This window comes from Notolepis coatsorum, assembly GCF_963971535.1.
Source record: "Notolepis coatsorum genome assembly, chromosome: 2".
Lineage (NCBI taxonomy): Eukaryota > Metazoa > Chordata > Actinopteri > Aulopiformes > Paralepididae > Notolepis > Notolepis coatsorum.
The window spans coordinates 167,901,365-167,914,772 of NC_140166.1; the positions used below are offsets into that span (position 1 = coordinate 167,901,365).

At 42.9% G+C, this 13,408-nt stretch overlaps 1 protein-coding gene across 1 annotated transcript in view; it reads left to right on the forward strand.

The window, feature by feature from the left end:
- The window catches only part of tgfbr3 (transforming growth factor, beta receptor III), a 131,562-nt gene extending 118,654 nt beyond the window's left edge, over window positions 1–12,908 (forward strand). Inside the window, 3 exon segments of the mRNA XM_084308389.1 lie at window positions 3,111–3,178; window positions 3,180–3,219; window positions 7,414–12,908. Of these exon segments, the coding sequence (XP_084164515.1) occupies window positions 3,111–3,178; window positions 3,180–3,219; window positions 7,414–7,538 (233 nt within the window). The 3' untranslated portion in view covers window positions 7,539–12,908.
- Window positions 12,909–13,408: the final 500 nt, after the last annotated feature.

Sequence of the window (13,408 nt, forward strand, 5' to 3'; positions counted from 1 at the left end):
CATCAGTGGTGTTTCTACGGACCGCGGGGAGAGGGGTCAGTGTTGAATAGCAACAACGCATCATACAAAGGAGTGTTCTTCTACCCCATGGCCGGATAACTTAGGCAAACAATGACCTTCACGTTTATATCAGGAGGACTGTTTCAATCCTGGCACAGGGGCACACGGATGAGAACATTGGCCCTGGGAATCATTTAACTCCCGCAACGCCGCTCTGGGCTCAGTTAAAGTAATGAACAGTCCAACGGAACAACAGTTTTACTTGCGGGAGAAGGATTCTGAAGTCGCTTTGGCAGAGATGAGATGAGGGAGAGGTCTGTGGACAGTGGTCCATTCAACCGCTGTACGTGAGGCTGGGAGGTGGAGCTGTGACCCAAGAGCCCCGACAGTGAACCAGAGGGGGTGGGGCCCCTGATTCATGGGGTGCACTTGGCGAGGAACGCTTTTCCGCTGCATCTTTTCTTAAGAGTAGAGAAATACACACACACACACACACACACACACACACACACACACACACACACACACACACACACACACACACACACACACACACACACACACACACACACACACACACACACACACACACACACACGGCACATCTGGCTCACTGGCTAGCACTGATACTACTCTGTCTTTTTTAGATTAAATGTATTGTCATTGCACAAGTACAAGTACAGAGTGCAATGGAATGAAGTTGGCATGCGGTTGCAAAGTAGCAGTAAAGTGCATTGCATGTGAATATGTGGAGTATACTGTATATATGACAAAGCTACAGAGTAAATATGCTAAACTAATGTATGTACAGTATTATTATATACATTGGTATGAGTATGAATATGCTATGGTAATAACCCAGTCTAGCCAGTGGTATAACTAATATATATGTATATACATGTATATACATACATATATATTTTGGGGTATTTTGTTGGTTGTTTGGTTGTTAGGTTGTTAGTTGTTGTTGGTTGGTTGGTTGGTGTTGTTGTTGTTGTTGTTGGTTCTTCTTGGTTGTTGGTTGTTGGTTGGTTGTTGGTTGTTGGTGGTTGTTGGTTGGTTGTTGGTTGTTGTTGGTTGGTTGTTGATTGTTCTTGGTTGTTGATTGGTTATTGGTTGTTGGTTGTTGTTGGTTGGTTGTTGGTTGTTGTTGGTTGGTTGTTGATTGTTCTTGGTTGTTGGTTGGTTGTTGATTGGTTATTGGTTGTTGGTTGTTGTTGGTTGGTTGTTGATTGTTCTTGGTTGTTGGTTGGTTGTTGATTGTTCTTGGTTGTTGGTTGGTTGTTGATTGTTCTTGGTTGTTGGTTGGTTGTTGATTGGTTATTGGTTGTTGGTTGTTGTTGGTTGGTTGTTGATTGTTCTTGGTTGTTGGTTGGTTGTTGATTGGTTATTGGTTGTTGGTTGTTGTTGGTTGGTTGTTGATTGTTCTTGGTTGTTGGTTGGTTGTTGGTTGGTTGTTGATTGTTCTTGGTTGTTGGTTGGTTGTTGATTGTTCTTGGTTGGTTGTTGGTTGGTTGTTGTTGGTTGTTGGTTGTTGTTGTTGACACCACAACAAAAGCAGAAAATAAACAATGTGCATACGATGTGTGTTAAAGGCGAGCGCTTGTGAGCAGGGAAGGACATCTGAAGTGGGCAGTAGCGAGCAGAGACCACAGAGGTAGCGTGAGACAGTCGTCCATCAAGAGCATCAACACCAACCCCTGGGCCTGGCGAGGCTCCCTCTTAACATAGCGCTGTGCTCCTCTCTCCCGTTCCGAGCGGAGAAGTGGATGTGTGTCCTGAAAGTGTTAACAGCTATAGCCTCTGCATTCTCCTCATAACAAGCCGAGCGGGATAGATAAGGGGTGGGATGGTGGGGGTGGGGGGGGGGGGGGGCGTCATCTAACCGTAGCCCCTGCTGAAATCAAACTCCCCTGTGACGGGGGCTGTCATCGTCTGCCATGCGGAATGAAAATCCAAAGGTGTTCTTTTCCGAGAATAGCAGCCATTGTGCCGTGGTCTTGGATCCGCACCAGGTTTGCTCTTGAGTTCGCCCCCCGACACAAGCGCCTTTTGTATTGTTTGCTTGTAAATAATGAGAGCTAATTTCACTTTTGAAAGCCTTCCAGATTACTTGAAATGAATGCGTAAGAAGAGCCCTGGTTTGGGAGTCAACAGGTTCATCCTCCTCCACGGAGCCCCTGTGGTGATCTGCTCCAAAATTGAACGATTTAGGAGCGCAGGAGAGACTTTTAGGAGCGTGACCTGTGGAAGTACTTGATGACGCTCGTGCTCAATCCCACGTTGCACATGTCCCCCTACTCCCTTTTCAATATTATTAGGTAGCATTAATTTATTTAGCATATGCTACTAAAATGGCAGAGCTGTAAAAGTCCTACTCCTACAGTAGGCCACAGTGTTGGCTGTTCTATCATCTTTTCCCTTGCGTCAGGTTCAGTTCAGTGTCACATTCCATGGAGAATTGCTCATCAGCACTATACAATATCAGGGATGTGCTAAGCTCCTCCCTTGTTGACAGACTTCACTCGCAAGGTCTATACAGTGTTCCAGTACAGTAAAAAAATATATATATATAATATTATAAATAATATAATAATGATAATAAAACGTTCCAAATTATGATGTGTACATGCCTGAAATTAAGATAAAATAAGATAAGATATTCCTTTATTGATCACCTTGGGGAAATTCGGGTGGGGGGGGGGGGGGGGGCGGGGTACAATAGTAGAAAGACATAAATATTGGCAATACATTTTGATCTGAATATATATATATAAAAAAGAAACAGTAAAAAAAAAAAAAAAAAAAAACTGTTTTTAAACCTGCTTTCTTATTTTGCAGATGAACCTACGCGCGCAACAGCCCGAAGTCCACCTAACACCTCCAGTGAAAGTAAGTCCGTGGTCCCATCAGAAATTGGGCACAGTTTTGAAGTCACCCACCATCATTTGGCATCGACTTTTTCTTTATTTTTTTAAATTTAATTGTACTTATTTATTTAAGTTGATCCAATCTGATGCATTCCCACTCAAGTTTGCCTCAGAATAGTTCCCAGCCGTCATGTCTCCCATGTATGAACCGTGTGCCTCTTCCTCTTCTTCCTCTTCCAGCCGTCATGTACGTCCTGGACACCCCAACGGTGGTGGGCATCGCCTTCGCCGCCTTCATCATCGGGGCCCCTGCTGACGGGGGCCCTATGGTTTATCTACTCGCACACAGGTAGGTCTCTCTCTCTCTCTCTCTCTCCTCTCTCTCTCTCTCTCTCTCTCTCTCTCTCTCTCTCTCTCTCTCTCTCTCTCTCTCTCTCTCTCTCTCTCTCTCTCTCTCTCTCTCTCTCTCTCTCTCTCTCTCTCTCTCTCTCTCTCTCTCTCTCTCTCTCTCTCTCTCTCTCTCTCTCTCTCTCTCTCTCTCTCTCTCTCTCTCTCTCTCTCTCTCTCTCATGAACAGATAAGCCTCCAGAAGAATGTCCCTGCAGCAGCCCCACTGCCAGAAAAGTGGCCACTAAGGAACGCGGGACAAACATCCCCCCTCGCCGACAGAGGAGAGAGTTAACAATACATATTGACTCCTCCAACTGTAAATATATCCTGTTGGTCAGCAGCAACAAGCCAGCTCTTCTCCTTCCTGTCTTTGAATGGGCTCTCGCGGAGGAGGGCCGCGGGCCGGTCCACACGAGTATTCTCAGCACAATAGGCCCCAGAGAAGGTTTTGGAATTCCCCCCTCGGTTGGGTTTAAGGGGGAGGGGGGCGCTCACAGGAAGAGATACACAATCTGACCGTTAGATGCCAAGGCCTTCCTCACCGTCCCTCTGACCGCTGACCCCGGCTGACCCCGGGGGAGGAAGTGCCCTGCAGCCTTGCCGAGAGAGAACGCCCCACGGCGGACAGAGCGGCCCCTGTTCTCCTCTGCCGGCTGTTTGACCGGTGGGATCAGCCTCGCCGTTGACCCGTCCCCCTTCCCCCCGGGCCCCCGACGGTGTCTTCTCCACGGACGTCTTTTGTAAACAAGGGCCCAGGGTGTTGGACGGAAAGGTCACGAGAGGGGGAGAAGTGTGCCTGCGTGTTTAAGTGCACACTGCGTGTTTAAGTGTACACTCACGCAGAGGCCGCCTCGTCCGGACGGCAGTGTGTGTGTCGTCCTGCCTCCTGGCTTCAGGGCCGTGAAGAGGCAGAGCGGCAGCTACAGATTGCCGGGTGCGCTGGGTTTGTGCAAACTGTTGTGTTGTGCGCACGCCGGGTTAGTCCCAATTTTTTGTCCCTTTTGTAATTAATCAGTAACCCACTTTGTCAGCCGAAAGCGGTTTCATTCAGCAAACGGGAGAGATCAGTTGTCCAATGTGAATTTCCTTATCTGTATCACAATGTTTGTCCTGGCACCTCGTTCTTTACTCAACTTTATTCCAAGTTTTATGAGTTTCCTTGAGAGACCAACATAGTAATAGCGGCCTTTGGGATTGGCCCGCTTCCCGAAAGATTCCGCGGGTCAGAAGTTGAAGATCTGCAGGGGAAACAGGTGTAAGCATAGTAAAAAAGATTTATAAAAAAAAACAAAAGCAGTCCCGGCGTTTTTCCGAAGCTGTGATAAAAAAAAGAGCTTTGGGCACATGCTCTCGATCGTGTTCTTCAAAGCTCCCTCCAGCAAGGCGCTGCTTGGAAAGGGCCTGTTCTGCTGGCTTGGAGAGTATTGACTGAAATATCCTTACATGGCAACATTGGCAGCTCTACGTTAACCCCAAGAATGTAGATCCCCAAAAATAAGCACTAGAAGTATATCAGCCCCAGAGTGTATTTTAACCCAGCGAGCGATGCAACCTGAAAAACACAGCTCCATCTTATCCCCCTGGAGACAATGCTGGATGTTCTTGGGTAAATAGTTTTTTTTTCTTTTTTTCTTCTCACTGAAATACACATCGGTACCATATTTTGTTGCCATTTTATGATCTCCAACTCGGTTAACTCCGTAGGGACAGGGTTAGGTAAGGATTTGAGTTTGGAAAGGCACTACAGTGCATTTACGAGTAGGTTTTTCTTATCTTGACACTGGTCTGGTGTGTAATAATGATACATAATTATTGTGCGTTTTTCTTGCGTTTATTCTTCACCGAGGCGTTGGTTCCAAACACACTCACTCATGCAACACGAGAGGCTTTATATATATATATATATATATATATATATATATATATATATATATATATATATATATATATATATATATATATATATATATAAGCGAAACGGCACAAGAAGGCTTTTGTGTGTTTATTCAGCGAACGAATGTGGCGAACGAGAGGAATGCAAGTGTCTTCCTGTACATCTCTGAAGTATCCGTGGTCGTTATTTTTCCTCTTTTTTGGAAACGCTAAGTTTGGAATGCGGAGGATGCTGTTGGTTAAGAGGCGCGTTGACCCCCGGTGGTGACCCGCCGCGGCCATATTCGTGATGGATCTCTCCCGAGTTTTAATGAGATCGTCCCCCGAGACACACGAAGGGAGCTCCCCTATCAAACTTTAACCTTTAAAGGGAGATGATGAATAGGCTGCTGCTTAAAGAACATGTTGCTAAAGTAGGCTACTTTGGCACAGAACTTAAAAGTTCTCTGTCTGTTTCTAGCCGGGGAGATAACAAGTACATTTGTTGTGCATTGGAACCAGGCTTTGAACTCTTCATACAAAATATAATTATTTGGAAAAAGTAGCCTTTATCTCCCCCCGTAACTAACAAGATAATACTTTGTCAAGGGACCCTTCATGTTTTCCCAGAGAAAGGATAGAGGAAAGGTGCATCTGAGTCCCTTTTCGATTTTTAAAGCCAGGGTTTCAGAGAGGAGACAGTTTTTTAGCCCCAGTTCGTTTTAGCAGCGCTGCTCTGGTAAACATTCAGAGAGGGGGCCTGTGAGAGGGAGCTCCATGCAAGATGTGGAGAGACACACATACACACACACACATGCACACGCACGCACACACACACACACACACACACACACACACACACACACACACACACACACACACACACACACACACACACACACACACACACACACACACACACACACACACACACACACACACACACACACACACACACACAACAAAGTGGGCACAAATTACAGTTATATATAAACACTGCAACAAAGCCATCATTAGCTGATTGACTAAGTCCTCCGCTCCCCTGCCATAATCATCTCTGCGGTCGTCACTCCACAGTGCAGGAAGGGACACAGCTAGCAAACAAACAATGGATGGACCACATTTCAATACTAATAGCCTGCGCCAAATACATAATTTAAACACAGGCTTGGCGTTTTATCAAATAGGCCGTTGGGTTCTCTTGTCAGACAAGCTTTTTCCAAACAAACAGAAAGCATTTTATTTGCCCTCTAACTTTGGGCTTTTGGATCCCAGGATTCTAAAGGCTGGAATGCCCATTTAGATCACTGAAACAATAAACAAGCCAGTGTTCTTAAGATCCAGGCAGAAGGCCCTCTCTTCTTCCTGCTATATCTAGCTAGCTGGCTAGCTATAGGCTAATTGCTTCCAGATAATAAAAGACATGAACTTGATCAAGGGGGTCTACTTCGCTTCTTTGCACTCAAACACATCAACTGCCGGGAAGGAAGTGATTGCTTGCCTCGTGGCTTTGAGGTCACTGTTTTTGTATCTTAAAAGGGAAAACAAAAAAAGGCTCAACGGCGAAGTGGCCTCATTGCGGAGGCATTTACTAGTAGAGGAATAAAGAATCAGCCTGTGGCCTCTGCAGGAGAGTTGGGAGATGATGATGATGATGATGATGATGATGATGATGATGATGATGATGATGACGACGATGATGAGGATGATGATGATGATGATGATGATGATGATGATGATGACGATGATGATGGTGGTATATTGCAGAGTTGGAGAGAACACGGTCTCTTATCAACTAGGCCAAAAGTTGAAATTTCTCATTAGTACACAAAAGCTGTCACTCCACACACAGTTTAAAGGAACACACCAACATTATGGGTCAGACATAATGAAAGCTATCTGGCTGCAAGCTAGCCTAGCTTAGCACAAATTGATGGATTTCGAATCAGCTAGCCTAGCTTAAAACTCTGGGAGAGGTGTTTTTTCGGCCAACAGCTAGGCTAGCTGATCCGTATCCGCTTCCATTAATTTGTGCTAAGCTAGGTTAGCTTGCAGCCGGATAGCTTTCTACTGAACGCACAGAGAGGAAACTGGTATCTATCTTCTCAACTCTAGAGAAGACGGCAAGCACATTTCCCATAATGTTGGCGTCTCTCTCTCTCTCTCTTTCTCTATCTCTCTATCTCTCTCTCTCTCTCTCTCTCTCTCTCTCTCTCTCTCTCTCTCTCTCGCTCTCTCTCTCTCTCTCTCTCTCGCTCTCTCTCTCTCTCTCTCTCACCAGGTGAGGCAGCAGCTGGCAGACAGCAGCAGGTCCAGAAGTCGCAGCCCGTCTCGGAGAACAGCAGTGCTGCCCACAGTATCGGTAGCACACAAAGCACGCCCTGTTCCAGCAGCAGCACAGCGTAGCCCAGGCCGGTCCAGTGGGACGCCCCCCCCCCCCCCCCCCCCACCCCTGCGGCGGCACAGGAAAGGCCATATGGGTCACAGGGACTGGTTTGTTGACATTTAAGTTTCCTCGGATGAAAGGGATTATTTTGAGGATGCTTTGTGATAGCAAGGAAGAAGTGTGATTTCTTTAAGAAAGAAAAAAGAAAAGAAAAGTAGAACAAAACGCATACAACACCATTAGTCTCCAGGTTTGAGGTCCTTTTGTGGTGTTTCAACGGTGCGTTCGGACGTCACAGAACCACTGTGCTGGTGTTACTCGTCTGTGAGTAGAACTGAGAGCCAGGATGACAAACGCCACGCCTCAAATCTAGTGCTGAGATAAAGCTATTAGAAAGAAAAAACAAATGTGTGTAAAATACCGGCCAACTCCTAATCCAAATGCTGCTTTTTTTCTTTTTCTTTCTTTTTTTTTCTCAATCACAACAGAGCATTTTGTTTTCACCTTAAATGGTCTCGTCTAGGCTGTCAATAAAAAGCAAGTGTACACCAATAGCGGGGGGGGGAACAAGAATGTCAGTATTAGCAAGTAGGTTTGGGACGTAGCGTATCGCTACTGTTGGGTGAAAACCTTGTATCTCCAAATGGCTAATCGGTTTCAGATTGACACCTGTGTATTTTTGAGGTTCTACATTGGGGTTTTGAAGCAAATTTTGGTCATGAAACGTTGTCACAACATAGAGAACTGTGTAAACTTTCAATTCAAGTAAAACATTTGAAAATCACCAAAATCGGAGATACAAGGTTTCCCCCAGACAACAGTGATGTACTATTATGCGTGGCATGTGAATGGAAGGTGGCGGATGAGCAAGGCAACCACTATTGACCTATCTAAAACCCTGCTCTCTTTTCTTGATCCTCCAATCACAACTGTTACCCTCAGCCAAATAAAACTTTGGGGGGGGAGTACCGGTTGTGATTGGAGGATCAAGAAAAGAGGGTGGAGTTTGAGATAGGGCCATTAACTATAGATAGTCGGAAAAGAGTGGAGAGAGAGAGAGGACATCTCTACGGTCGGACACAGTGAGAAAACATGTGCGTTATGTAAACCACACGCTATTTGAAAGGACAGGGAAGATTTACAGAACGGTATAGATGTTGAATGTATATAGAAGATATGGTAAATGCCATAAATGTGAACAAAAACAATGTGAAAGACTCAGATGGTGACTTATGAACCATGTCACAAATTCTTACGATTTCTACTTTTCATATACACAATTTTTACGACCATTCGTCCCTCAGTAACTGGTAGATTTATTACAAAGCAGATTTGTAAACACAGGTTGGTCTAAAATATCGGTGATCTCCGTGGCTCGTACACGGTACAGCAATGTACCGATCGGTCCGAGGTCTTAAGCGAAGGTTCCACGTCTCAAGTTCGGTATTACACATCTGGACAGGGGCATTATACGTTCCCCTTTACTAGGTAAAAAAAAGCTGTTGTAAAGATATGTACATGTATATTTTTGTGAATATTGTAAATAATTTAAAATGTTATAAGACAGAGTATGTGCAAAGTTTCATAATTTCCTTTTGGATTTCCACGTATGATGCAAGAGGTGATACGTTCCCTATGCCAGTATGCTGATATTGTTAAGCGACAATGCTGGGCGACAGTTATAAACCTATAGAGAGTGAACTGAAGCATATTCATAGGGCATTACCTTTGAATCATAAAATAATTAGCTTGTCTGGGTCATAAACCACTAACAGATGGTCATCTGCGTTCCATCAGTCCATATTAAAAAGTCAAGCATTTTTGTAATAGCAGACAGCATTTTTCCTTTTTATTTTTAGATTGTTAAGCCGTTCCACATGTTGACAGGTGTACGATATAGTCTAGTACAGTCCTTCTAGCGCGGCCCTTCTCTGTATATAAATCCGGGCACTAACCATGGTTATTATTATCAGTAATACATAGTTAGTTTTCATGTTTCGCAGACGCTTCGTGTGCCAATGTTCTTTGTAATTGCAAAGCCAAAATAACCCCACCGTCATAGAATCATGTGAATGTTTATTGTTATGCCTTCCTTGGCTGACCTATTGACCTAACTAAAGCCCGCCCTCTTTTCTTAATTCCCCCAATCACGACCGTCGCTTCCGTCGGACAAACTTCGTCCAAGGGAAACAACAGTTGTGATTGGAGGATCAAGAACAGAGGGTGTTGTTTGAGATAGGTCCATTGATATGTGTTTTTGGGAGAGAGGATCTGGGACAGATAGGGGTACTTTTATTTTTTATTTTGTGTTTTTTAAGGAATGGTTGGGGTTCATTTTCTTTGTACCAATTTTGCTTTGTCTCGCTGTTTTACGGAGTGAAAAAGAACAGAATGTATATTATCTCAAAGCTTTGTGTTTTTATTCTGTGTTTTTATTGTAAACATGTATAGAGCTTTCTACAGAGGGAACAGATTATGAATATATATTTGTGTATAAAATTATATTTTGGAATATATATATCCAGAGCAATTTTATTGTTGTCTATTTGTGTACGTATACTGTGAATTCTGGATTTCTTTTTTGAAGGCGTTTACTTTGCACATTCATAAAAGGCTCACGATATCTTTATGAAACATTTCATGAATGAAAAGTAATCATTTCAGTTCCATTACATGTTTATGAAGTATGAACTGAAATGGCTTTTCTGTTCCCCGGTTTACATATTACAAATGTATCGCACTTTTACTTAGGATATAATATTTCCAAGAAAATCCCCTTGGACCAAATCAATTTAACGTTACTGTGGTTTTGCTGGCCACACTTTAGTTTTAAGATAAGAAGATAATATTGATCCCCTTGGGGAAATTCAGGATTACTTATTCTGGCCTCATGCCCTGTATCTGTGCCATTCAGTATGTGGGTGGTGGAGGGTCAGAGGTAATTGTTATGTACAGTATGTTAGAGTGAAACTATAGGGACATTTTATAAATTAAACATTGTATTTGTCCAGTCCAAGGACTTTTACTTTGAAATCATCTGGTCTTATTACACGTGTAAAGGAAGCCGTTATAAATGTTGATTGTTCACTCGCGAACATATAATAAACCATATCCCGAGACTGTTATGAATGTGATGTGTAATTGCCTTGGAAAGAAAGTATTCCCAGCTCATATTATTTTCCAAAATGTACATGGGATACTATGTGTTTTGTTTAAAGATTATAATCATTTGCCATCTAAAATTCTCATAATTTTTCCAACTTGACAATATTCAAGTCATTATTAAAGTTGTGTTGCAGGAAGATTACTACCTTGTATAGATAACGTGTTAAGTGAATTAAGTGAAATGGAGAATTGGATGTTATATAGCATCACAAGATTAATATATTTTTGTATCCATATATTAAATACAAATGCCACATTATTGTTGATAAGCTATAGTGATGTGTATCTAACTGTATCACACTATTGTTAAATGTTGAAGTTAATTCAATAACCACAATGAACTATCTGTTATCAATTACATTGTGATTAATCATAAAACAGTCTCCAGCACCTTCAATGCCTCCCCACAACACAAAACGTCCATTGTAGCCAGTGGGTGCTTTAAAAGGGGTTGCATACCCCTCTTTAGCAAAAAGAATGATGTTATATATCAGAGCCTGTGTATATTATTATATTATATGGTTTGACACTAGAACAGCTGGGCAGGTCATATGACTGTTTAAGAATTTTAGAATTCCAATAATTTGGAACGAAAAGAATGTGTTAGGAAAAGTCAAGTAGGAAGGGCGTTGTATCTTTTTGTTTAGCTTCAAATGATTGGAATTCTAAAATTCCAAAACAGTTATACAGTATGACCTGCCCAGCTGTTCTAGTTTTAAACTAAGTGCATATAATGCTAAATAATATACAATAATCAGGCTCCTCAAACAGGCTACTTTCCATTTGAGACTTCTGTTCAAAACTACATGCATGTGTGACTGGGTAATGAAGGCGAACATTTTCTCGGAAAATAACCATATTGTATCCCATTGTGCATGGAAAATCTATTGTGAAATATTTCTGTGTCTCTTGCATAACAGAAGTATGTCCTAACCTATAATCAGTGGTCAATGTGGGCTATGGGGCTCCTAGACATTCCTCTAGCTCTGTGGATTCTCTTATCGTCTGTGGCAAATTCATCTATGTCACCGCCTCCTCCGCCCCCTTTCTCCTGTAACGCTGTAAAGGCGCCCCAATTTCTTTTATAGATTTCATCCTTTCAATTGAGAATATTTAAAGGAACACACCAACGTTATCGGAAATGTGCTTACCGTCTTCTCCAGAGTCAGACAAGAAGATAGATACCAATTTCCCCTCTGTGAGTTCATGTAGAAAACTGTTCGGTTGCAAGCTAGCCTAGCTTAGCGCAAATTAATGGAAGTGGATATGGACCACTAGCCTAGCACCGGAATGTAGTGGTCTGTATCCGCTTCCATTCGTTTGTGCTAAGCTAGGCTGAACGCACAGAGAGGAAATTGGTATCTATCTTCTTGTCTGACTCTGGAGAAGACAGTAAGCGTATTTCCCATAATGTTGGCGTATTCCTTTAAAGAAATGTTAATTTGTTTTTATTACCAATACTGTTGTTGAGAATATGTATGCAAATAGTGTCATAGAACAAGTTTAAATATTGTAATGAGAAAGTCCACAGGCGAAAAACGATATAGTATATCTTCACGGCATGTCATCAACTGATTCCTTGATCAACAGAACAAATAACTGTGCTGTAACATGAGAAGTAAACAGTGTTGTTTCAGTACAGTCTGTCCCGTAGTACTTAAAGACTTAAGGAGGGGGCCCACTCGGTCTCGTCCATATAGTTAAGGGGGAACTGAAAACAGCTGTATTTTGAGCACAGATCCATACGCCCCCGTAAAAAGGCCCCGTAAATAGGCCCCAGAATTATTGATTGTACTTCTTTTCTTGTGTTTTCTTAGCATTTGACTACCTCATGTTTTTTTCTGTGAAAGTGTACTTCTTGTGCGTGCGTGTGCATGTTTGTGCGTGAGTGTGTTTGTGTGCGAGAGAGAGAGAGAGAGAGAGCGTGCCCACCAATTGTATGTCAATTTTGATCATTATGGATTGATGGAGTAAGTTTTAAGTGGGCCCCTATATATTTGATGTTGTCTTTGCATTGCATTTTTATAAACTACAGTTTTAGACAATGAAGACTTGGGCCTGCTTTTCCTTTTTTTTCTACCACACCAGCGATGCCTTTTAAGGTTTGTGTAAATCATATGTAGACCGTTACCCATTAATTTGTCTTTGAAACCTTTATACGCTGTAAATAACACGCATGACAATTGTATACCTTTTATGTCCAATAAATTCCCTATTATACCGAACATTCTCATAACCCTGTTTCTCCCTTTTGTTCTCCTCGAGTTATTCCATCATTGTGTCCCGATCAAAGCGTGAGATGGAGCGGGGCGAGAGGTGATAACACGCTTACGATACCGCCGGGTGATTTATCACACGCGTAAATGGTGTAATATAGATGTCCTCTTGCACTGGGTTTGTTTTAGAACAATGACTTGCACTAATGATGTGTTAGGCTTGGCACGCCTGTGAGTGGGAGTCGTGACTCCTCTCGTGGGTGAGGTCATCGTCGCATGATGCAGAACATGTGGAGATTGGGTGGTGGGGGGCTCTGCCTTAGAAGTGAGTGATTGCACACGCACTGAAAACGTACACTCACACACACACACACACACACTCTTGTCTCTCCTTGGGCACCATCTTTGATTAGAACACCCTGGAGTCTGCTGTAATGCCCCCAGGCACCTATATTTTAAGCAGCGTGATGTCATCCGGTGTGATGCATCTCGATAGGGTAGGATTTCTA